At 41.0% G+C, this 25,904-nt stretch overlaps 3 protein-coding genes across 8 annotated transcripts in view; 1 reads left to right on the forward strand and 2 right to left on the reverse strand.

The window, feature by feature from the left end:
- TMEM116 (transmembrane protein 116) overlaps nt 1-24,532 on the forward strand; it is a 131,453-nt gene extending 106,921 nt beyond the window's left edge. Inside the window, exon 11 of the mRNA XM_084868201.1 lies at nt 23,669-24,532. Within this exon, the coding sequence (XP_084724327.1) occupies nt 23,669-23,728 (60 nt within the window). The 3' untranslated portion in view covers nt 23,729-24,532. The remainder of the gene's footprint in view (nt 1-23,668) is intronic.
- Nucleotides 1-25,904, reverse strand: part of ACAD10 (acyl-CoA dehydrogenase family member 10) — a 151,688-nt gene that overhangs the window by 62,375 nt on the left and 63,409 nt on the right. The gene's annotated exons all lie outside the window — the stretch shown is intronic.
- On the reverse strand, nt 200-25,718 carry MAPKAPK5 (MAPK activated protein kinase 5). Of its 5 annotated transcripts, none has more exons than XM_084868182.1 (15): nt 24,978-25,713; nt 24,539-24,660; nt 20,520-20,593; nt 19,975-20,050; nt 19,128-19,225; nt 17,584-17,692; nt 15,572-15,661; nt 14,767-14,862; nt 13,862-13,942; nt 11,801-11,988; nt 9,957-10,077; nt 7,317-7,447; nt 6,771-6,886; nt 5,649-5,753; nt 200-3,355 (listed from the first exon to the last, which is right to left on the reverse strand). In XM_084868182.1, exons 5-15 carry the CDS (start codon nt 19,211-19,213, stop codon nt 3,261-3,263), a joined length of 1,218 nt encoding a protein of 405 aa, XP_084724308.1. In that variant the 5' UTR covers nt 19,214-19,225; nt 19,975-20,050; nt 20,520-20,593; nt 24,539-24,660; nt 24,978-25,713; the 3' UTR covers nt 200-3,260. The 5 variants fall into 5 exon arrangements, with proteins under 5 accessions (XP_084724308.1, XP_084724307.1, XP_084724305.1 ...); XM_084868181.1 differs by having other exon boundaries at nt 6,765-6,886; XM_084868179.1 differs by lacking the exon at nt 24,539-24,660 and having other exon boundaries at nt 6,765-6,886; nt 24,978-25,715.

Consider the following 25,904-nt stretch of genomic DNA (forward strand, 5'->3'; position numbering starts at 1 on the left):
GCAAAAAGGTGAAATGATTGCTAGCTGGATTTCTTTTTTCTTTGTAGTTCATGTAAGTGGAAAACCTCTTAAAATTAGTAATTTAGAAATTATAAGATTTAATTGTGCTTCCCTGTATCTTAACCAAAACAAGCAGGGCAAATTAGGTTAGGTAATTTTGTGGGATGAAAGCACTAAATGAATGAAAGAAAACCTCTACTTTTTAAATAAATAAAAATATAATTTAAATTAAATATCCAGTTTTCCAGTTCCCAAATTGAAACACATTTTCTTCAATAAATAACACACACGTAAGCATTCATACAAAAGATCTGATTTAAATCATTTGACTTCTTTAACCAGTAATTTTTTCAACCTGTTCTTTCTCAAATAAATACAAGAACAAAACTATTTAAGAAGTTCCTCCTATGTTTCAAACAATAAATTTCTGACAGATATTCTCCTATGCTTATACAATATGTTAGCCAGGAAGATATACAACTTGTTTTACATCAAGCAGTTTATAACTATGGTAATGTCTAAAGGTGAATATGTATTGTGATATGTATTGGTTTTAGTAAGCAGAAGTTAGCAAATCATGTGGTAAAACTAGAGACTCTAACTTTCTGTCTACAAAAACTGTTCTGACAATATGAACTTTCTGCAAGTTTAGGCATCGGAGACAGGCCAGAAGAGAAAAGGACAATTTTTGTCTCACTTTGAGTTACAAATTTTGCTTTATCAGTGAACCTGGCTGGTATGGTACGGCAGTACTTGCTACTGGCCTACAAACTCACTCAACAAAGAAAACTTTGACCACCCAACAGTGGAACTCTGTCTAGGGTAGGACCCACTTTTGAGTTACAACAGCTGGAGCTGTAAGGTATAGGGTATTCACAAACTTTCAGCCAGGGGCTCATCTGGACATGTCTGGAGCCAGTGCACATTTGGGAACCAGATTAATTCACCCTGAAACAACTGCTACATGGGCAACAGCTGCTCCAAGTAAACAGAAGGCATCATTTGGGATACCCTTTTAGGGCATGCCCAAAACTTACCACACCCTGGGGGGGAGGGGAGGGAGAATCATCCTGAGCCTTTAGAAGACACCTAAACAAATGATTTGAGAAATTAATAGAAACTAGGAAATTTCTAGTGGGCATGCTAGAAATTTACTCTGAAGAAAAAGAAGAGTAACAAAGTATCCCTAGTGAATACTGAACCTGTGCCCTAAGATAAGAAAAACAACCCGTGGTCAGTTGTTCGAGAAACAAGTGCAGTTTTTCCTGAATGCAAGAAGTGATTTGTAAGACTACATTTCACTGAAAAATAGAATACAGTTCAATCCTTAATTCAATTTTTAGCTAAGTTTTATGGTCAGTAAATAAAACATTTCTCTGCTGCCTTATTCTTAAATTTTGCCATGTTTAAAAGTAATAAATTCTCCTTACAGGGTATCCATTCACCTAACATAGTGAGTCTTACCTCAAAAAATACTTAAATTACAAATTCCCCAAAATAAAAGGAAATAAATGTAAAAGGTAATTCTTAAAAGATACTTTGTGCAATAACCGGTTTGGCTCAGTGGATAGAGTGTTGGCATGCGGACTTAAGGGTCTCAGGAACGATTCTGGTCAAGGGCATGTACCTTGGTTGCAGGCACATCCCCAGTATGCAGGAGGCAGCTGATCGATGTTTCTCTTCCATTGATGTTTCTAACTTTCTATCCCTCTCCCTTCTTCTCTGTAAAAAAAAAAAAAAAAAAAAATCAAAAAAATATATATTTTTTTAAAAAGATACTTTATATTATTATATTTCCAGTTACATCTGTATATGGGCCATACTAACCAAATGTCACCTAAATTATATACTCAGCAAAATGAGTTAGCTCTGTGGGGTGGATTTTGATTGAAGAGAATGTGCCAGAATAAAACTGATTATCTGAGCCTACCAATCCTTTACCTCTGCTCTGCAAATTGGTGTTTGTCTATTAGCTCTTCTTAAGAACACAGCTAAGCTTCTAAAAACATTTTTTTAACATGATTTTTTATGGAAGTCCATTTGACAAAAAGACAAACAGAAAAGCATCCAGCCTTGATTTCCATTCAAACAGTTGAACTTGGCCAGAAGCATGCTTCCTGGTAATGTATTATAGCAGAACAAAATAAATGCAGCCCAGAGGATGCCGACATGAAACCTAGGCAGAAACATTACAGAAAAAAAGGGCAGCTTTAATAGGAAAAAACCTGGACTGTATTAGATGCTAATCCAAAAGTCCACTTTTCATGAAATGTAACTTTCTCAGGAAATCACCCTGTAAGTCAGGGGTCCTCAAACTTTTTAAAGTGGGGGCTAGATCACGGTCCTTCAGAGAGCTGGAGGGCCGGACTATATGAACAACTAATTCCTACTGTAACACTTCGGCTGCGCTCACTGCCCAAAAAACCTGGCGGGCCGGATCAGACTCCTCTGCGGGCCGCATGTGGCCCGCGGGCCGTAGTTTGAAGACCCCTGCCGTAAGTGGACCAGAAGAACAGGGAAAGGATGTAAGAAGCAATGGAGTTGGTGAGGGCTGCCAGGAAGGAGAGAGGACAAAGTAGGGTCTCAGAGGAAGGAAAACTGAAATTTTGATTAAACATAAAAAGAATAAACTCATAAGAGAATCCATTAGATTTAAGAATCACACCAATTCCTTTTAACAAATATGAGCAATAAAAAAAACCAAAGTGTTACCACTTATTTCTTAGGAATTAGGGACAACAAAAATGAAGGCTCAGCTCTCTGCCTCTCCCATCATGGGAGCCAGCATCTTGTGAGTTTCAGCAGACAGTCTGCAACATGGATCCACAAACATTTCTTGGCATGAGGGCTAATCTACCAATAGTGCAGAAAGTAAATACACCGGGCAATTAAAACCAAATTCCACAGTATTTGATTCAACCGTTTACTAAGCAGAAAGATCAGTATAGTTGGTCCTTTGTCTATGGCTAACAAGTGGTTTTTATATACTTTATTACAAATAAAACAATCTTGCTTGATATAATATCTGTCATCTTATAAACATGACTAAGCAGTTCTAAAATAATGTATATCTCTAGGAACTAAGTTTTCTTAAAAACAAACAAATGAACTATTCTATTAGTAAATACCATATCTAAATCTATACAGCATCTTTAAGCAATGTGAAAATGAAATTATGATTTATTAATTTACATAAAAATTACTTTTTACATTGAAGAATAGTTTTTCAGGTTGTAAAAAAACAAAGTTTGAAGTTGTCATTATTGGGATTCATGGGACGTGGTTTGTTCCTCTATCACTTGCTTCACAATTTCTGCCAGTTTTAGTCGATCTACTTTATCTGTGAATCCACGACCTGAAACCCAAGAAAGAAAAAGATCAATCTCCAAACTATTTGGGAGGAGACAGTTTCTTGACAGGAACCCAGTAAGGTACACCGTATCAGTATCCAATTCATCTTCACCAATGGAGGAACCATACCCAACACTGATCAAAAGCAGGTCAGACCCCCCCTCCCCCCATTTTGCAAGTAGTAATTGAGCAGTTCCATTAAGCTAGCAGTAACAATCCAATGTTCACTACAATAGCAAACAAGGAAACTATGAAGAAAAAGATATTTGTAATATATATGTCTGACAAAGGACTCTTATCAAGAATATATAAAGAACTCATACATCCATAAGAAAGATATAACACAACCGAAAAACTAGCAAAAGAAGAGGTACTTCACAAAAGAGGAATATTAAATGGCCAATAAACATCTTTAAAGTGCTAAAATTCATTAGGGAAAAGCAAAGCAAAATGATACTGTAAAAACACTATAATCTATCCAGAATGACTAAAATAAATGGAAAGACAGACAAGAGTTGATGTGGAAGTAGGGTACATAGAACCCTCAAACACTGCTAGTGGAAGTATCAATCAGAATAACCACTTCGGAAAACTCTTAGCAGTACCCTCTAAAGCCACACAGATGAATACCTCCATGAACCAGCAATTCAATGCTAGATATATGATGTAAGAGAAATCAGTTTATCAAAACATTCTTCAAAAGATAATACACAAGAGCATTCACAGCAGCCCTTTTCTTAATTACCAAAACTTGGAAATAACTCACATGTCCAAAAGTAGATTATCTACACACACACACACACACACACACACACACACAGAGGAGTGGGCAAAAGTATGTTAAATTACCAGCCACCAAAAGTAAGGATACAAAAAGAAGAAGAAAAATGCAAATACATAATACAAACAATAAATAATAAAAGAATAAACTTTTGCATACTAACAACTTTAAACCTACTTTTGCCCATCCATGTGTTTGTGTGTGTGGTGAGAGAGAGAAAGAGAGAGAGAGAAACATATATTGAGAATATAAATGTATATATAGAGAATGAGAATGATCTGCTATACACAGGGCTGAATCTCACAAATATAATGTTAACTAAAAGAAGCCAGACACAGAAGAACATAGACTTGTCTGATTCCATTTATATAAAATACAAATCAATAGTGCTATCGGGGGGGCAATGGTAAGATATGTACACAGATAATAATTTAAAAAAAAAAAATAGCAGCCGAAACCGGTTTGGCTCAGTGGATAGAGCGTCGGCCTGCGGACTGAGAGGTCCTGGGTTCGATTCTGGTCAAGGGCATGTACATTGGTGCGGGCATATCCCCAGTAGGGGGTGTGCAGGAGTAGCTGGTCAATGTTCCTCTCTCATCGATGTTTCTAGCTTTCTATCCCTTTCCTTTCCTCTCTGTAAAAAATCAATAAAATATATATTTTTTTAAAAAAGAAAAAGAAATATTAAAAAAAAAAATAGCGCTATCAATCAGGATTGTGATAACCCTTGGGGGTGGGAGGTAGTGACTAAAGAGAGTCCATGTTCCACTACATGTTCTAAGGATTAATTATAGGGAATGTTCACTTTGTAAAAATTCATCAACAGGCCCTAACCAGTTTGGCTCAGTGGATAGAGTGTCAGCCTGCAGACTGAAGAGTCCCAGGTTCGATTCCGGTCAAGGGCATGTACCTTGGTTGCGGGCACATCCCCAGTAGGGAGTGGGCAGGAGGCAGCTGATCAATTTTTCTCTCTCATTGATGTTTCTGTCTATCCCTCTCCTTTCCTCTCTATAAAAAATCAATTAAAAAATTTTTTTTAAATCATCAACAGTACACACTTCAAATGTGATTACTTTTCTGTATTGATATTTCAAAATCTTTTTTAAAACATACCATGGAAGCTAATTTCTTCCAAGCTATTGCTCTGGATTTCTCTTGTCCAAGAACAAAGTCAGACCGTAGCTGGTTTAGCTCAGTGGATAGAGTGTTGGCCCCCAAACTGAAGGGCCCCAGGTTTGATTCCAGTCAAGGGGACATATCTGGGCTACAGGTTCGATCCCTAACCCTGATTAGGAGTGTAAAGGAGGCAACCAGTCTATATGTCTCTCTTACCTCGATGTTTTCTCTGTCTCTCCCCATCTCGTCCACTCTCTCTAAAAATCAATGGAAAAATACCCTCCGGTGAAAATTAACAACAATAAAAAAAATAGCTCCAGGTAGGCCCCCAAAGATTCCTACGTGTCCTAAACAATCACTTCACTGTATTCCTGGGGAAAGAAGTAATTAAGGCTCCTACCATTCCAGCTGAAGCTTTGCAGAGTATCTCTCAGAAGTTTGCATTCCCGGTTATACTTCCAAGCCTCTTGCATTACTTCATTCAGCTTTTCATCTTCATTCTCGCCTATTGATAAAGATGAAGAAGTTGCATTTCCCTGCAGTATTATGGGATTTTAGTGTCAGAGATGGAAGGACATGATGTTCAACTTGTTGAAAATTGATGACTAAAGGTACCAACTTCACCGGACACTGCCGTTCCTGCTAATCTCTACATGACATATAGACCACTTCTGGTCTTTGAATTCCTCCCACAAATCCTCTGATGGCCCCAGAGTCTTTGCACTGGGGGATGTGAATAGGCAGTGTCAGACTATTACTCAGCAAAAACAGCTTAGGTCTCTGGTAAACCTAACAGATCAAGAGATATAGAGGAAGAGCAAGGCTAAGCGGGCTACCTTCTTTCTCCTAAGCTCATTTCTTACTTTGGAAGGCTATTGGAGGTACACTAAATATGAGTTCTCTTAAAATGCAAGAACTATGAAGGTCAACCCAACAGTTTTCTGACCTACTACTTGAACGATCTCTTTCATTTTCTGAGAAAAGCCCATTACACCCCAATGAGTGGGGAAATAACATTGAAAGCAAACTCTCACTCAAAAGAAACCACATATAAGTCACACACTGCCCATCACACAAGTAGCAGCTGAGTCCACTCCTGAACTGGGGGCGTATTCTCTTTATAGTCACAAATTAATGAAGCCTTGAACTCCTAACAGCTCTGGAAATGAGTCTCCTGACCTTCTCAAACTGAGCTTGACCTGTCCACATTTTCTATTCTCCAAACATGCCCTTATTAACAAAACAAAAGAATATAAAATTATATGCTGTACCTTAAACCTAAATTACAAATGTCACATACAAAAAACAAAGGAAAGATAGAACTTACTCTAACCCACCATCCACTCTTGAATGGGTAAAGACTGATTTATATAATATACTTCCTTTCTTATACACAAAGATGAAACATACAACCCAAATTAAATCACTCTTTATCATGTGCATGCAGACACATGTACACACACACACACACACACACACACACACACACACACACAGCATTTGTAAATGATGTGACCTTTACCAGCCTGGGGGAGAATACATTGAGCAATCACATCTCGGAGCTTTTCCAAGGCAACATTTGAGTCCTCAGTTCCATTTTCACGGTCGTGGATATAAACACCATCCTTTGGCTTGGTGCTTTAAAAGTTTGGGGGAGAGATAATAACAAGGTAAGACCCAAAAACCTAACACTCAACAGATATAACTCTAAACATAAGGTAACAGGTTTTTCAGAAAATTAACTATACAGCATCTCCAACTTTTGATGCTATTTAAAAACAGCTTATTCTTCCTTCTTAAGAGGCAGCTCACTGGTTGAACATCAACCTATGAACCAGGAAGTCACAGTCTGATCCCTGGTCAGGGCACATGCCCAGGATGCGGGCTCGATCCCGAGTAGGGGGTTTGCAAGAGGCAGCTATCAATGATTCTCTTTCAAAATTGATGTTTCTATCTCTCTCTTCTTCTCCCTTTCTCTCTGAAATCAATTAAAAGATATATATTTTTTTAAAGGCAGAAAATGGGCCACCCAACCATGAACAAGAATAGATGAAATAAGCTCAGTTACCCAAGTAATTTCCTCTTCCTCAGAATAGGGTTGTTCACAGAATGCAAGGGTTTGAGGCTGACTTTCGGATCCTGGATTCGCATGTTGGCCAACTGTTCCGCATGAGCCTGCTGGATTCCTGCAACCACCGCCTGAATGCAAACACTGTTGTCAGTTTTTCATATTAATTTCTGAGTACCTAGAAAGCCAATCTAAGAGCATGGGAAGGAGCTCAAAGAATTAAGAAGGCAATTTCACTATTATGCTAGATGTATACAAATTTTGATAAAGGAAAGATTCTTCCCCAGGGATCAGCAGGGCCCAGAAGAAATACTCCCGAGGCTCATGTCACAGTCATTGGCAAGGGCAAGTATAAAGAGAGGCATACGTGTACATCAGAGAAAAGGCTGGCAAGCTCTTGCCCGAGAAGCCTTCCAAAGTGTACTCAGGCACCTCAGCCCTGATGGCTCAGAACCCCAACCGTTTTCACACACTGAGTGTGGTAGACACTCGAGCACTGGTCTATACTCAAGTCAATTAATTTATAATGAGAAATAACTGTCACGAAGTGTAGAACTTGAAATCTGTGTCTTTATGACCAATGCTGTTCTCATTACAGGCAGACCAATGAGGGAAGGCAAATACTCAGCAGAAAGTTTTATAAGAACAAGATGATCCCTTTTTTTTTTTGTTATTTTTTTTAAAAAGGACAAATTCCTACGTGTGTGAGGGTCTCCCCAGAAAAACATCAAGAAGGATACATCACACCATAGGTTAGCTCGCTTTGGAGGGGTAAGAGTAAGGCAAGGACATGAAAAGGAACTTTTGCTTTTTATTTTATATATCTCTGCACTGTTTGAATTTCAACAATAAATTCTGACAATTTAAAAAAGCAGTTCAAAAACAAACAAAAAAGCAGTTCCTTATTAAGCATACTTTTAGATCAGGAAGATTTACAGGGACTGTAACAGCTAGCCCTGGATGCATCCCTCTGGGCCCTCTTATCTATCTCTTCATCAGTGATGGCCCAACCAGAAAGATGGGAATAATTTAAGGGCGCAAGTTCAAACTCTATCTCCTAGCCAGGGCTTAGATGGACACTATTCAACATCTGCATATGTGGCCATTTTTCCAAGGTTGACCTACCCACATCATGACCACATCATTCTTTAACAACAGGAATACACTGTCACGTTGAAGTTCCATCTTATAGGCCTATGAGCTACTCTTATTAAGAAGATTCTACAAATCCATACTTGGCTTAATTATGCACTAATTTTAAAGTAACTACAGATGCAATTATTTCTTCATGTCCAAGATTTTTAAGAAAGCTACATTGAAACCTCATGTACTAACAGAGGATACAAATAATCCCTTTGGATTTAGACTGACCAAACCATTTTTATACTTCTGGACACAAATCTGAGATGGCAGAGAATTCTTTTCCTTCCAGCTCTCCTTTCTCTCCCATAAACTAAGCGAGGTCTTAGCATTCTCTTTTCCTATTCATTCATTCTATGTCACACTTCAACCCTATCCCTTTTAAGAAGATAGTATTCTCCCTGGCCAGCTTGGCCTGTTTGCCACTGCCTTTGTCTCTCAGTCACACTCTGTTTCCAGACCACAAATCTCATTTGAGTGTCCACCTACCACTTGAAACAATATCTAAAACCTAAACGATTTCCCTTTACTCAAACCAGCTTCATTCTTGAGTTTCCTCTATTTGTCGATGGTACCACCTGATGTGCCACCCAACAGTTCCCTTATATCTATCTAGTCAGTTACCAAAAATTGTAGAAAATTATCTTTAAAAGTATTAAGCCTATTCATTCATCTCTACTTCTCTGCTCTCAGAGCCGCCCCTCATATTCTAAATTACCACACAAGTCCTAGGTTGGCGAGTCTGCAATTCTGGTTATCCATTCCTAAACACCTTCCCTATGCAAACATCTTTTCAAATATCTCAACTACATCCTAGTAAGAGAAGACTAGCCTGGCCGTTGTAGCTCAGTGACTGAGCATCAATCCATGTACCAGGAGGTCACTGGTTCAATTTCAGGTCAGGGCAAATGCCTGGGTTGCAGGTTTGACCCCCAGTAAGGGGTATACAGGAGCCCTGACCTGGAATTGAACCAGTGACCTTCTGTTTCATCATTGATGTTTCTCTCTCCCTCTCTCTCCCTCCCTCTCTGATATCAATAAAAACATACATTTTTTAAAAGATAAGACTTGCTACTTTCAAAGCCTGGCCCTGTCACAACGTATCTCACTGATTTCCCATTCATGAAGTTAGGTTGTTTTTCCCACTGATGATCATAGGGAGGATATTCCTTTAAGTGGTTTGCTCCCCTAGTGTGTATTTGCCAGGCCTTGATCTGGGACTTTATGGGAAGCTCTTTATTTCCAACCTTGATTTTCAGGAAACCAGAGATGTTTCTCTGAAAAAGACTGCATGCTCTACATTGTTTTGCCTTTAACCCCTCACTAAGTCGAGTTCCCAACATTCCTTCTCAACTCAACCTTATCTGCCAACAAAATAAGTATCATTCAAAACCTATGCATGGAGAGTGGGGACAGCCTGGGAGAGGTCAATGGGGAAAAAAGGAGACTTATGTAACACTTTAAATAAAGAATTTAAATTTAAAAACAAAAAAAAGACACCTTATCCATCATCACTTGAGCAGAGGGTAGAACATTATCCAGGGCCTCAGTCGAGTTTAGCCAGGGGTGGTCCAACACTCCCTCAATGGTGAGTCTTTCCTCTGGTTTAACCTTCAAGAGCCTGTGGAGAAAAGGCCAACAGAGCTGCCATGTACAGTTGCTTCCAGACAACCAATAAGTTCTGGGGTCTGCTATTAACCAGCTCTAGTGTCTGACTTTCTTCCAACTCCTACAAGCTTAGACTTTCCATCTGCAGAGCAGGGGTGGGGTTCTAGTCCCTAACCACTAGCTGTGAGGGCTGTGTCCTTCCCATCTGTACAAAGTGAGGTAAAAGTGGTAGGAAAAACTTAACCCAGAGATACTTCAGCCCAGTAATTAACCCAGTATGTAGGATTAATGAAATAATCCTACATATTGCTCATAGTTCCTAAGACCCTGAATCTCCATATTGATGTTTTTAGGGTAGTGTGCTCTAATTCTCAAAATGGCCTGAGAGTGCTCTTTTGGCTAATAGTGGCTACAAAGTTAGTTGAAGGGTCAGGACATTTTGAAAACTCAGGTTGCTACTTGTGGTGAGATCATGGTAGGACATGAATTTTTTATTCCAGAGACATTCTAAAGCAAAATTCCTAGAGACTCTGAGAAGGGGATGGCATTTCCTTCTAAGCCTTGTGTATTGCTCTGATCCGACTTCTTTATATCTTATGTATTCATGCTGATGCAATTCCTAGCTCACTCCAGCATGCTCCTTCCAACACATATCTTCCCATTCCAAATGTCAGAGTCAGGACAACATGCCTATTTGCTCTTTTATTCTGGATCATTCTGAACAAACAGCTTCAGATTCTAAAGAAAGGATTCATGTTGCTCTAGTGATATTTTATAGAACTGACAAAGAACAACTTAGAGGATACTGATATTTTGGTTAAGTAGTCGAAAAGACAGCATGGGAAGACAGATAGTGATTTAATTGCCTCTATCCTCCTAAAAAACTTTTGCTTATATGTTTTAGAAACTAGCCCCTCTTTAGATACACAGACCCCTAGTCAACAGAACAAGCTCGCTAAATTTCCACAGAAAAAGGATTGTACTATCAGGAGACAGTTCCCAGATACTGCCCCTTTAATGCTTATCTTGATCACATTACAGATGAAGAAACTGAAACCAAAAAAGGAAAAATTGCTCAGTGAAACCAAGCAATAGGAATACTAGAACAGTGCCCAAGACTCAGGCAGCTAAGCCTCCCACATACACTCAACTTTAGGTCTGACTACTTACCTAACCCTCCAGCTACCAAAGAGCTCTGAATGTCAACTGTCCCTCATCTACTTATTAGCCCTAATTCTTCTAACTCTTCCCATCTTCATATATGTCAGAAGGCTGGAGGGTGGGGTCCAGGCCCCACACCATCAATCACATACTCCCACAGCAGCCAAGAAATGAAAAGCCAAAAGCATTGTTATCATCTTAATAACCCAATTCATTCCTAACGTCCATCCCAAATGATTGGCTTACGGACAAGATGGTACAAAGGGTTCAGGGAGTAGAGATTATCACTTAAGGCCCTGAATTTATGCTCACAGAGACACTGGCTATTGAAGAACCTGGGGTTCACAATCCCAGGGATAAATTCTAGGAATGCTACAGGAGGGCGCAAAGCTCCATTTCCACTGAGGGGTGGACGCTGAGAACCTTCATCTCAGGCTCTAGGGGTAAGATTTCTGTGATGCTAAATAGGAATGAACATGCCTAAGAAACAAATGACTTTTCTCTACCCAACATTCCCTTGTGTTGCGCCACCTTATGGCTTACTTGGTCTCCCTGCCCAGTGGCCCAGGACTCACTTCCTCACAACATCTTTGGCCATCTCTGAGATCTGGCTCCACTCTTCCTCTGGGAACTCAAAACTGCCGGTCATGATCTTTCTCCGCATGTCCTTTGGGATAGTCCGACTGTGATGTTTGGAGTAGAAAGGAGGATATCCGCACAACATCACGTAGATAATCACTCCTAAGGACCACAAGTCACAGCTCTGAAAGCAAAGAGAAAATGGTCACTTTTAGCAGAGGCACAGCTCCAAAATAAAGCCTCCGTGGCTGGCCTAGACATACACAGGCTGATCTATCCAAGAATCACTTAACAGAGACTGGAAAAGTTTCAGGAAGTCTAACTTTTCACTCCATTTTTAAAAAATATATTTTTTAATTGATTTCAGAGAGGAAGGGAGAAGAGAAAAACAACAATGATGAGAATCACTGATCAGCTACCTCCTGCATGCCCCACACTGAAAATCCAGCTCACAACCTAAGCATGTGCCCTTTACCAGAATTGAACCTGGGACCCTTCAGTCCTCAGGCCGACACTATCCACTGAGCCAAGCCGGCTAGGGCTTCACTCCATATTTATTATGTGCCACATACACTACATAGACACACATTAGCATCTCTCATCATTGATGATTCTCTCTCCCTCTCCTTCCCCCTCTCTGAAATCAATAAAAGCATATTTTATAAATAAATAAATAAAAAGCATTCATTCCTTTGGCCCTGGCCAGTGTGGTTCAGTTGTCCTGTGCACTGGAAGGTCACCGGTTCGATTCCCGATCAGGGCACATATCTAGGTTGCAAGTTCAATTCCCAGTCAGGCCATATACAGGAAGTAACTGATCAATGTATCTCATATCCATCTTTTTTTCTTTCCTTTCCTTTTCTTTTCTCTCCCCCCCCCCCCCATCTGTCTCTCTCTCTCCCTCATTAAAATTAAAAAATAAATAAAATAAACAAAGGCATTTCTTTGGTCACAAAGGACTCATTGTGCCTGCTCCCCCATCCTACCCCTGTTTTCACTCTTCACCTAAGGACATATTTTTATTGACTTTGCAAAGAGAGGAAGGGAGAGAGAGACAGAGAAACATCCATCGGCTTTGCCTCCTACATGTGCCCCTAGCAGAGTTTGAACCTGCAACCCTTCAGTGCATGGGATGATGCTCCAACCTACTGAGCCCCATGGGCCAAGCCTGCTTCTCTCTCTCTTTTTTTTTAATTTAAATTAAGGTTGATGTATTTAATTTTCAAAAATTTAATTATATCTTATTACATATTTTTATTAAAAATGAGTTGTAGCATTCAGTGTTCATTTAGTTGCCCAATATAAAGTTTATATTTGGACCAACATTGAAACACATACAAAAGTAACATGAACTGTTTTTTTCAACGTTACTCATCTGCAGTGTAATTTTGATGAATGCCATACTAATTCATGAGCACCATTAGGTTCACAAAATAGAACAGCAAGAGAAGAAAATACTGGGAAATTACATCATGCAGGAAATTCATTGCATTCATGCTGAGATTTTAGCAAGTAAATTTAAAGACAACCTTGTCTTTTATTTTTTATTTTTTTAAATATATTTTATTGATTTTTCACAGAGAGGAAGAGAGAGAGTCAGAAACATCGATGAGAGAAAATCATCGATCAGCTGCCTCTTGCACACCCCCTACTGGGGATGTGCCTGCAACCAAGGTACATGCCCTTGACCGGAATCGAACCCGGGACCTTTCAGTCCGCAGGCCGACGCTCTATCCACTGAGCCAAACCGGTCCCGGCTAAAGACAACCTTGTCTTTTAAATATGGTCACTGGATTATACAACTAGCCAAATATATAACCGATAGACGACCACAGCCCTTGGCTCCTGCTGCAAAGCCTAAATCGATAAGAACCTTACTTTATATTTCATCAGACAAAAATTTGAATTCCAAGTGCTCTTCTGCTTGGGTGGCTGCTTCCAGCATTTGCACAGGAAGATTCAGGGATAAGAATGGAATGAGCCACATTCCCAGAGGGCCACAACCAGCTCACTGAAAAGAGGCCACCCAGAGGGTGAAGAAAAATACTCTCCCCTACCTTGTTGTAAGTGTAGGGTGTCGGTGAGGTAGGTATGATGCCAAATTTCTCCTTTTGATGCCTTCTCTGTGCCTCTAGTACCTGTCAGAGTCAGGCCAAAGGGAACAGTTTACTGAAAATCACACCAATGACACACAACTTGAGAGACTCCTTGAAGGCTAAAAAGGGTCCACACTGGCAGTCAACAATCAAAAAAAAAACCCTACACAAACACAGTACTTTCAAAAACCCTTCCCCACCCTCCTTTTATCACCAGCAATTTATCAGTGCTTGCCCAGGTCAAGAACATTAAGATTGGGTCCCTGAAGGAGATTTATCTCTTCTTCTAGCCTATCAGGCATCTGAGATCACTTTTTCCTAGGGACATCCCTCATGCCTGTGTAAAAGCATGATGATACATGCAACATGGAAGAATTTCAAAAATATACTGAGTAAAAGTAAAACACAAAATATACATAGTTCTATTTTTATGGAATTCTACAACAGACAAAACTAACCAATAATAACAGAAAGCATGCCAGTGGTTGCTGCCTGGGGCTAGGAATTAAGTTGGGAGCAAACTGACTGGAAAGGCACGCAGGGCAGCTTTTGAAGTGATGGAAACATTTCATAACTTGATTGTGATGCTGATCATGCAGGAGTATCCATTTGTCAAAACTCATCAAACTATACTTAAAGTAGGAGTATTTTTATATTTTATATATTTTATTATATATTTTATATCATACCTCAATAAAGTTGATTCCAAAAGAATAAAATGCCTACATCAAATTAAATTGAAGGTTTCTGAAACTGAGCACTCCCCCTCCCCTTTGTAATGCATGCCTCTGAGGGCTGTGGAGTAGAAATGTGAGTGCACAGGCAGCTTGGTGGCACAGCCAGCGGCAGAAACAGAACATGCTTACCTGAGGTGCTACATAATAAGGGGTGAACTGGGGTGTCATCAAGTCACCTTGGTCAATTTTGGCAAATCCAAAATCACACAACTTCACTGGGGCATCCTGAAATCAAATAAATGAAGTCACTGCTCCAGAGTTCTCAGTAAACATTAGAGGGAAATCCAGGTGCAAAACATGTTACCTTCAGCTCTCACAAGTTTCCAGTTGAGACCTGAGTATATGAGTGGTCTGGAGACAATGATTCATATTGTGGAATTGTTCTTAGTATATACAAAGTAATCAATTTCTACCGACTCACAGTTAGCCTTGTTTTATAACTTATAAAGTCAGCATTAAATCAAAATCTTACTCAAAAGCTCCCTGGCTCTATAGATTGGCCCATCACTTCTCACCAACATCAATTTCATTGATAGCCAGAGTAACTTATTCGATGGGACATGGTGTAGGTGTCAGAGGGTAGGGTTGGAGAGAAAACACCTTATCAGGGTTAACAGCAAATACAACTGTTAAGTTTTAAGGTAATATATAACAACATAGAGATTCTGGCCCCTTGCTAAAGTCCCTCCAAATAATATCCAAAATCTTAAGTCCTACAAATACATATACAAAATCTTAAGTCATACAAAAATTATCCATGCGAGGGGTATTTCTCTGGGCTTCCAGCAAGGAAACAAATAGGAAAAATTAGCTGCCTAAAGCCTCTTCTCTATGGGTTCAGAGCACTTCAAACATTACATGCACACCTCCATGCCCACTTCTGAACTATGCTGTGAATGGCAGCACTAAAATGCAGAAAAGCAAGGCATCTCACCAAAGAGTTATCCTTGAAGAGCAGATTCTCAGGCTTGAGGTCTCTGTGCGCGATGTTTAACAAGTGACAGTGCTGTAGAGCCAGAGCTATCTGGAAAAGGACATAATAGCAACCACATCTTAGAAGAATTAACTCTTTAGTGCTCCTAGTTTAGAGAACTCAGGATATTAAAAAATGATCTTTAATTAAGACCATTAAGACTATGGTCGGTCTTCAATTTTAAAGCAGAAATTAAATAAAACATTTGGTACCAAGAAATAGAAATGAATTTAGTTTACCTGCAACATGTATTTTGTTAAGCAAAAAGAAAAAAATACAATAGTAAAATGATTCTTTATCAGAATAAACTGTGATGGTAAGTCCTGTACGCTATGAGGGAAATGAAATGTTTCCACTTGCATTCATCTGCAATGTGACAAGCACTGCGGAGTGAACACTGGCGGACAGCAGGCTGCTCTCCCCCCGCAGAGCAGCGCACGGACACGTGGCTCAGAAAAGAACTGCACTCCCCAGGGAGCTCAACTTCCAAGCTCTGCCTTCAAGGACAATGGGAAGCAGCTAGCTGGATTTTTCCACCTGATATTCCAATGTGCTCATCCCACTTGGGGAAATGTGCCCTGTTTAGGTAGATGTGAAGGGGTTTTGTTTGACAACAGATTAACAGAGCTCACCCTTTAGTCCTAATATTTGAAAAATACAAGGTATAATTTTTAAAATTAAATAGCAAGAGCAAATTCTACCTTTTCTTCAACTCTCAGTATGGAAATGTCTTAGCATTCCAAGTATCAGCTCCACCGCACCACAAAGAAGGCATCAAAAATTGCTCATGAAAAATTTCGAGCCAAAACCGGTTTGGTTCAGTGGATAGAGCGTCAGCCTGTGGACTGAAAGGTCCCAGGTTCGATTCCGGTCAAGGATATGTACCATTGGTTGCGGGCACATCCCCGGTGGGGGGTGTGCAGGAGGCAGCTGGTCAATGTTTCTCTCTCATTGATGTTTCTAGCTCTCTATCCCTTTCCCTTCCTCTCTGTAAAAAATTAATTAAATATATATTTTTTTTTTCAAAGGATTTTTTAAATTAAGAACCAATTGTGCTAGGCTTTCTGCTTTTCTTTGCCTTGCTTGCTTGACATGAAGATTAGCTTTGAGGGTTTAGCTTTTGGTCTCCTCAAGATGTTATTTCCAGTTGGTTTCCTAGTATTGTTTGTGACATAAATTATTCCTCTAGCAATGAAATGTGTTATCAAGCAAGCCCTAGCTCGTGTAGCTCAGTAGTTAGAGCACCGGCACATGGACTGAAGGGTCATGGGTTCAATTCCAGTCAATGGTACAGTACATACCTTGGTTGCAGGTTTGATCCCCGGCCCCAGCCCTCTGTTGGGGCCAGTGCAGTAGCAGGCAACCAATCGATGTCTCTCTCACATCGATATTTCTGTCTCTGTCTCTCCCCCTCCCTTCCACTCTCTCTAAAAATCAATGGGAAAAATATCCTCTGGTGAGGACTAATTTTTTAAAATGGCATCAAAATAGAGAGACTGTAACCAGGAATAACCCAGAATTATAGAGACCTTATAATACTACTAAAATCTGAAGAGAGAAAGGTGACTCATAAGCAAAAGTTATCTTATTGTCAGAACATATTTTCACACTGTACAATCCTTTAAGTGGTATCAGCAACATTTTATCTCAAAGTTCAAAAACAGTGCTTGAAAGCCATGTCCAAAGATATCTACAATCTACAATCTACAAGAGTTAAGATTACCTTCCTTCCAGAGTTTATTTACATCTTATAATAGACAATTGACAACCACTTAAGAATACAGTCCCCCCTCCAAAGCATAAAAGGTATCACATTTCTCCTGTCAAAGCATCTTTTTTCTGATCACATAACAAAGCAGGCAATGAGAGAGTAAATAGAGCTTTTCTGCAAGCTTTCTTTTATTCCCCCCAATGAAATTGTGCTTGTTAACCAACATTGTTGGCAGTTTGATTTGTACCCGGGGTTAACTTGCCTGCTTTGTTACTTGGCTGGCTTGCTTCTCTGTAAAGTGCCGGTGCTGGCTGATTCTGTGAAATAGCTCTCCCCCTTCCATCATCTCCATTACAATTAAGAGTCGAGCCCTGTTTGAAAGCATTTGATTTTGTTAAGTTAAAAAAAAAGAACTTAAACATCAAGTAGCTAATCTAAAGCGATACCTCATCTACAAAGTGTGTCATTTACTCCCTAAGTCTAGTCCTACCAAGCCCCTTGGAGTATCCACTACCAAATGGACACTGTGCATAAGGAATATTCCTGACCTGACGCTTTCTAAGAAGCTGAGAGTAAAAGATTTAGTTTTGAAAATAATGTTCCTTTTGAGAACATTACACTTAAGTGACATGTTTTGCATAGGCATTTTAGGGCAGCTAGAATGAAAATATATTGAAAACAGAATATGACTGCGTAGGACATGAATTTCAAGTCATTTGGCTGGGTACTGAGCTATCTTGGTTTTTCATTCTGTGTGTGTGTGTGTGTGTGTGTGTGTGTGTGTATCTACTCTCCTCCTCCCCCCACTTCACTAGTTTTTTCATGTGACCTAGAGGATACCCAGCAAGATAGCTGGAAAAGGTTACACAATTACTAAATAAAAGCAAAAATTCTCATGTTATAAATAAAATTTTTGAATTTTGGTTACCATCCTTTGATATAAATGTTTCCAGCTTCCATCCAAATGCTTTCACCAACAGAGCACAGTTGTAAGAAATAATCATTCATTTCCCATTTGTTTTTACAAATCCATCTTCTCTCTCCACCTGGAAAACTTCTTCCTATCCCCTTCAAGTCTTAGTTCCCACATAACAGCTTTGTGAGACAACTCACCTCCCCAGCAACTCTCCTTTGTAAACTCGAAGTATTTTATGGATGCTCTCCTTGGTGCCTATCCCATTGCTATGATGGCAGATTTAGAGCTCATTCCCTCCAACAGAAAACAAACCTTATTTTAATTTTAAGTTTCCAGGAAGAGACTTAGAACACCATTCAATGGGCTTGCCAAACATTTGGCAGCTAAAAGAATGATGTTGGTTTCTTCCTTTAAAAGGAATGTCAGACTAAGCAATAAGGGCTTTTTGCCATATCAGCCGCTAAAACATTGCCTAGAATAATATTTGGTCCCCTTTTGCTAATTTGAAATAGAACCTGTTTTAATTCCACGTTACTTGCTTTTTAAAAATAAAAAACAAAAATAAAAAAGAGAAGGTAATCACAATAATCAGAGGGGCCAAGAGAGTAGTAGGGTATAGAGGAAACAAGACTGGCAATGAGTTCATCACTGCGGAAGCTGGGTGATGGGAACCTGGGGATTCATTACATAATTCTGTCTGCTTTCACAAATGTTTGAAATTTTCCAAAACAAAATGTAGAGAAGAATGAGAAAGAAGGAGGGAGGCAGACGGGGAGGAAGGAAAGGAGTGAAAGGGGAAAAGAGAGGGGGGCACAAAAGAAAAAAACCCACTGCACCTTGGTCTGCGTATGGAGAGGTGGGCATAGTATGATGACCCTGTGTAGTCTTACCTGGGGCTGGACTCATGAGGAAACTGTACACTGTTAGCAAACACTTCGATAATTTGAACTATGTTTGGGTGTGTGGCACACATCATGTGCAGGCGTACCTTAAAGAGAAGAGAGGAAATGTTTCTGTCCATAGGAGAGGCCAACACCTTCTCTCCCAACAGCCCCAGGAAAAACTGACATTAGGCACAAGAGGCTAAGCCTATCACAGTGAAAAGCTTGTCGCCTAGAATAATGCACAGAACAAGGGGATCGCACACAGATTACCTCCTTGATGGATTCCACGAATGAAACCTCAACAACAGATTGTTTGCTCCTGTCCTATCCATTAGCAAATGAATTAGCAAATAATTTCTTTTCTTTCAGATATTTTTCATACATTTATAAGCAAAAGAGTGAGTCTTTCACTGCACTCTTATTAACATGTCATCACCAGTCCAGATCATTCAAAACAAATGCCTGTTTTTAAAAACTACTAGAAACACATCCTGCAGAGCCCTCCTGCAGCCACTTTCAAGACACTTTTCACCAGACCCTTCCCTGTATTATTTTCTCTCCACTCTTCAAGGATGGTTTCCAGTAAGCAAAAGTGGAAGTAAACCTGAATACTCAACTATGTATAAAAATCACATTAGCTGAAACAAGACTCTACTAACAGTCTTTGGTAGTGATAGATGTAGCACTGCTTTTATAACATGAATAGAGGGGGGGGGGGGGAAAGGGAGGGGGGTAGGTATGAACTTAAATTAAAAAAAAAAATTCTTCATGCATTTATGCATGAAGCTGCCCTATAAAATCAATTATTAGGCACTTCAATATTTAGGCAAAACAAGGCAGTAAAGGATCATACCTCATTTCTAGCTTTTGGACGATCAAAAAGAATTTTCAGTGCAAACCGTTCTTGGGTAGAATTCTTCACACAGACTCTAGATTTGGAGAAAAAATTCAATCAGAAATCATCTATGTAACAGTGAAAACTAACTTAACAAGTTTGTTCCTTGAGGATTGTATTTATAATCAAGAATATATCCAGGTGCATCAGAACAAACTTGCCCCCAAGGCTAGCAGGTGGAAAGGCAGAGCAGTATCTGATCCACTCTTCTAGGCCTCAGCTCCTAAGCCATGTGATGCCAACTTGAGGCCTCTGCTGGCTACAGGTGACTCTCAGTAGCTCCACAGGATCAACATCTTAAATGATTCCATGTTACAGAACATGTGATTTGGTCACTTAAGTTTATTCCTAAACAGATGAGAAATAGCCTAACATAGACACCTCTACTTGTTAAATTAAGGCTATTTCACAAATCTGGCACCCTTGATGCTTCTAATTTAAGATGTATTTCAAATGGCCCTTTTCCGAACAATTTTGTCATAATTTGCACATGGGTTTCTTACCTAACTGGACCACTAATTCCAGCTCCCAGTTTCTGAGTCCAGTTGATATTATATTCCTCTAAAATGGAGGTTTCCTATTAAAATAAAAAAGAAAGGGCAGAGAATTCTCCAATTAAAAAGCTGGACAATTAAACAGAGGTGGGACAACAGAAGATCTTATCATTCAGTATCTCATCTTCTGAGAGAATCTGATAAACAAAGCTTTGTGTTCGGTAGGGCTTTATAATTAGACATTTTGTTCCAATGACTAGATTAGGCATATTTTCCAACAAGAGCGAAAGCAAAAACTTTAGGTCAAAAAATTTGTCAGCTCATCTACAAGGTCCATTGAAGTAGAACCACTCAATGTCTTGTTTTGTCTTTGGAGTGTAGAGGTAAAATGCTTCACTACTAAATACTTATTTGCTTAGATGGCCAAGTATTTTCTGAGATTCCAGAAAAACTAGTTTTATAAATGCTCCTATGATATAGAGGCCTATATCCTAGAACAAATTTTTGGAATAACTGAATAAGTCAAGACTTAAATTTTCAAGTAAAATAGCAATAAACATCATAGTAAATTTATATAATTTTCAACAGCACCATTTTGAGTACAAAGATATTGTTATATTCATTATATAACTATACTTATATTTTTCAACAAATTTTTTCAATAGTTTTCAATAGTTCCACATAGATTCCCTACAGTTTAATGAACGTTTTCATGGAATTCCTGTTTAGTCACTGATATGTTGAGCCTTTGTTGCCCATAAGCAAGAAAGCTATAAAACTTATTTTTCTACATGTAGTTCCACATATAGAACAGGAAACTAACTGCAGACTTTGAGAAATTAGGCTAAAACTCATGAGACTTTAAAATTGTTTTGGTGCAATGAAAATCTGATAAACCATATTTATCACTAGAATCTTGATTCCCAGTGTATGAGAACAGGTTATTTGTCCATGAAACACACTCATTGTGCAGCTAGTATGTGCCAGACACAGGGCTAAATTCAGAGATGAAAACAGAGCTTCTGCCTAATGAATATGCAAGTATATAAGACAAGCTTAGAATAGCCTTCATAGCAATGCTCGATAATCATGAAATGAATTACTAAAACAGTGTTTGCCAGGGGCTGGTGGGAAAGAGACAATGGGGCAGTTGGTGCTTAATGAATATAGAACTTAGGTTTTACAAGCTGAAGAGTCTGAAGATGGATGGTGGTGATGGTTACACTCCATTATGAATGTATTTGATACCACCAAACTGTACAGTTAAAAATGGTTAAGATGGGCCGAAACCGGTTTGGCTCAATGGACTGAAAGGTCTGCGGACTGAAAGGTCCTGGGTTCGATTCCGGTCAAGGGCATGTACCTTGGTTGCGGGCACATCCCCAGTAGGGGGTGTGCAAGAGGCAGCTGATCGATGATTCTCTCTCATCGATGTTTCTAACCCTCTATCCCTCTCTCTTCCTCTCTGTAAAAATCAATAAAATATATTTTTTAAAAATGGTTAAGATGGTAAATTTTGTTGTATGTATTATACTACAATTAAAAAAAAAAGAAAAGAAAAAAGTAAAAGGATGGGAAAAGATATATCACAAGTAACCATAAGAGACCTGGAGTAGCTATACTGACAAACTTTAAATAAACTTTAAAGCAAAAGATATTAATAGCAAAAGGGAAGCACTTATGATAAAAAGGTCAACAGGAAGAAATGTCAATTACAAACATATATACATGCACCTAAGAAGAATCCAAAAATAAATGAAGCAAAAATTGACAGAATTTAAGGGAAAAATAGAAAATTCAGAAATACTTGGAGATGTCAATACTCCCCATTCTTCCTGATAGAAAAGCTAGACTGAAAATCAGCAAGCATATAGAAGACAATGTTCTCAACCAACCTGACCTATCTGACATCTACACGGCACCCCATCCAAGAGGGGAATGTATATTCTTCCCAAGTGCACATGGAACAGTCTCCATGTGCTAGATCATAAGTTTCAATACATTTTTAATCATGGAGTAGATGACAATATTAAGATGGCAACTGTCCCCAACCCATTAATAGATTCAAGGGAACCCCTGCCAAAAGGCCAATCAGCCTGCTCTCCGGTAGTCAGACAAATTTAAGTGCTAGTTAGAGCCCAGGAAAACAGCTTTCCCAGCTGACCTGTTCTCACTACTTGAGAGGCAGCCTCAAAAAGGCAAAACCATGAGCGCTGGCTTGCTTCTACATTCTGGTCAGTACTGGTTGTCAGTTATTTTTAGCTTCACTAATTTGTATTAGTTAGGCACACCCAAATTAGTAGGAAGACTCACCGATGACCTGTCAAGTGTGTGAAGGCTAGCCCGCCTGTGTGGCTGTGATAGAGTATTGATCTTTGAACCGGGAGGTCAAGGTTTGATTCCTGGTCAGGGCACCTGCCAGGGTTGCTGGCTAGATCCCCAGTAGAGGGCATGCAGGTAATTCTCTCTCATCATGGATGTTTCTCTCTCTCTCTCTCTTTCTCTCTCTCTCTCTCTCCCTCCCTCTCCCTTCCTCTCTGAGATCAATAAAATATATAAAGTATGTGAAAGCTTAAAAAAAAAAAAAATACCTTAGGCGATAATGACCAAGTGAAGAAAACAGCGTCTCTTTCTAAACCTCTTAAATTGCTATAAGCTAATATTCACCAAGCTCTTACTAAATGTTAGCTATTGTCATAAGCACATTTCGATATATTTGTTCATTAAATCCTCAAAAATACCCTATGAGCTGGGGAGTGTTTTTTATCTCCTTTCTATGGATGAGGAACTAAGGGACAAAGAAGTGAAGTTGACTTAAAGACACAGCTAATGAATGGCAACACTGAGATTTCAACCCATGAGCCTACCTGCAGAAATTGTTGAAACCACTAGAAAATATAAAATTGTTAAAACCACACACATAAATAACAGTATCTAGAGGGTAAATTCTAGTGTTAGCTGAAATGTTTAAATCTACTTGCACATGCATAGGACCTGCCTTTAGAGTGTGCTCTTAGTTTTAATGTAGTTGTATTAAGTTGAGCTTAAGTTTATATGGAAACGTTGAAGCAAAAGTCTATAATAATGACTAGATATGTAAGTTTATGATGATCTTGATTTCTCTTCAGCTGAGTTCACTCCATCATGTTCCTTTCTAGGTGTTAGATGCCAACAGTGCTTTGAAAAGCAGGCCTGCTCTGCTTTCTCTCTCCAGCTAGCAGCCTATTACTATAGCCTGCAGCATGCCCAACTGGCCCCATAATTCAGGGACAAGTGCCATCCTCTTTACAGAGTGAGTCCTTATGGTTTTCACTTTATTAATGAGCAGAGTTCAAGTTTTTCTAAAACAGTTAAAACATGGGTTTATCTCTCTGGAGATACTGATCTGTCAAAGCAGTCTTTTAGAGCCTTTATTTCTATTATTAAAAATTTGATCTCCCTTAACGTATACATTATATTTTGATGTATCTTTTAAAAGGTGAAGTTTCTTGGTAATGATTTCTATAAGCTTTACCATCCAAAAATTTGTTATAAGTTTAAGTTCTTTATCAGTTATTGGTCATGGTGATTGTGTCCTGAAGGGGAAAATACAGTAACCCTTAATTGCCAATGGGTTCCCGTCCCTCAAAAATCCTCATGAAATCCTTAAATATGTTGAGTTGACTTAACATTGTAAAATAGTGAATAACACCAATAGATGTTAAGTTTCATGTTCAATTTGTATAAGACTCTAATTTCCTAATTATAGCTAGATAATTTCCTCTTAGTGCCTCAAAGAGCTTTTTAAGAAAAAGTAAATCAGGTTTTAGAAAAACTGTCATTTTATTCCGGTCATTTTAGAAAACGTAGTAGCTTTTTGTTGTGGTTAACAGAGCAGTAAGTCACAGGACACCGTGAGCTCTTCCTAAATAAACTCCGTGCTCCCTAGGAGGAGAGGGGAAAGGAAAGAGGCAAAGTGGAGGGGAACACACTGAAAAATGAGTACAATCTATTGGCCAAAGGACTGAGTTTGTAGGAAGGCGAACCACCTCCTTCTGAAACTGCAGATTTCCAAGAGGCTAGTTTCAAACAAATCGGAGGGATGGGTAAAGTCCAAGTCTCCAAGTGCTGTTGCAGCAAGCGGATCATCCGGAAGCAACTGCTGGCGGCACTTGGGGAGAGATCGAAAGCAGAGTAGTGAGACCCCCTCCATCCCGTTCACATCAAGTATCTCCAAGCCACTCATCTTCGGTTCCAGGTGAGCACAAACCACACCCCCCGCCTCAACCAGGCGAGACCCCGCCCTCCAGCCCCAGACAAACCCTGCGCCCCAGGGCTGTGAAACGCAGGCCACGGAGTCCGGGGGGGGGGGACCGAGACCCCGGGAGTCGCAGGAATCTCACCCCAAGTTCCCTCCGTTTCCTGAAGCCGGAGCCGAGAGGAATGCCACAGGGCAAAGCGGGGAGGAAGGAGGCATCTCCCCCTTACCTTGATGGCTTTCTCCATGTCGCTCTCCGACATGCTCCGCGGGGCCCCTACGGCCGGGAGCGGCGGAGGCTGCGCAGCGGTCCGGGCCCACCGCGGCGAAGGGAGCACGGGGCTCGGCGCCCGGGCCCCTGGGCCTCGGGGAGGGGGGCGGCAGCCGGCCCCGGGGACCGGCGGGGATGAGGACCACGGCGCCGGCTCGGCAGCGGCAGGCGGCTCTAGGCTGGCGGCGGCGGCAGTGGCGGTGCCGGCCCCTGGGGACAGGCCTTTGTGCTGGGCCCTGCGCGGCTGCTTCCCGGCCTCATCCCCGGCCGGGGACGCAGGCTCCCGCGGCAGGGCGAGGCGGAGAGGGCCCCGAGCTCGAGCGCGGTGCAGGGGCCTCGCCGGGCCGCCGCTTAGGCCCGCGCTCGCCAGGTCCTCGGGAGGAGCCTACGCCTCCGCCTCCGCCGCCGGCACCGCCGCGAAGCCGACGCCGAGTCTGCCGCCGCCGCCGCCGCCTCTGCTCCCGCTGCCGCTTCAGCGCCACACATCGCCGGGACACCCGCGCCGGGCAGCCCCGCCCGCCGGCGCCGCGCCCCGCCTGAGCTCCCGGCAGCCACGCCCGCGCCCGCCCCCGCGGCCCGCCGCTCCACGCGCCCCTCGCCGCGGCCCGCCGGGCTCTCCGAGCCGCCGCCCAGCCGCGCGGGGCACTTGCAGGCGCCTGCCGGGGCCTCCCCGAGCGCCGCAGCCGGCCAGGCCCCCGGGCCTCCGCCGCGCCCGCGCCGCGCTGATGACGCAGGGGGCGGGGCTAGGGGACGGGGGCGGGGCTTGGGGACGCCACGGGGCCGGCGCCGCGCCTCGAGCGTTCGCGCCTCCGGGATCCGAGTCGCTGGAGACTGCGTGCGGCGAGGACTCGGGATGTCGCCCCGCGGTAGGGCAGAGGAAACTGAA

This window comes from Pipistrellus hanaki (assembly GCF_964339955.1).
Source record: "Pipistrellus hanaki genome assembly, chromosome: 19".
NCBI classification, from domain to species: domain Eukaryota; kingdom Metazoa; phylum Chordata; class Mammalia; order Chiroptera; family Vespertilionidae; genus Pipistrellus; species Pipistrellus hanaki.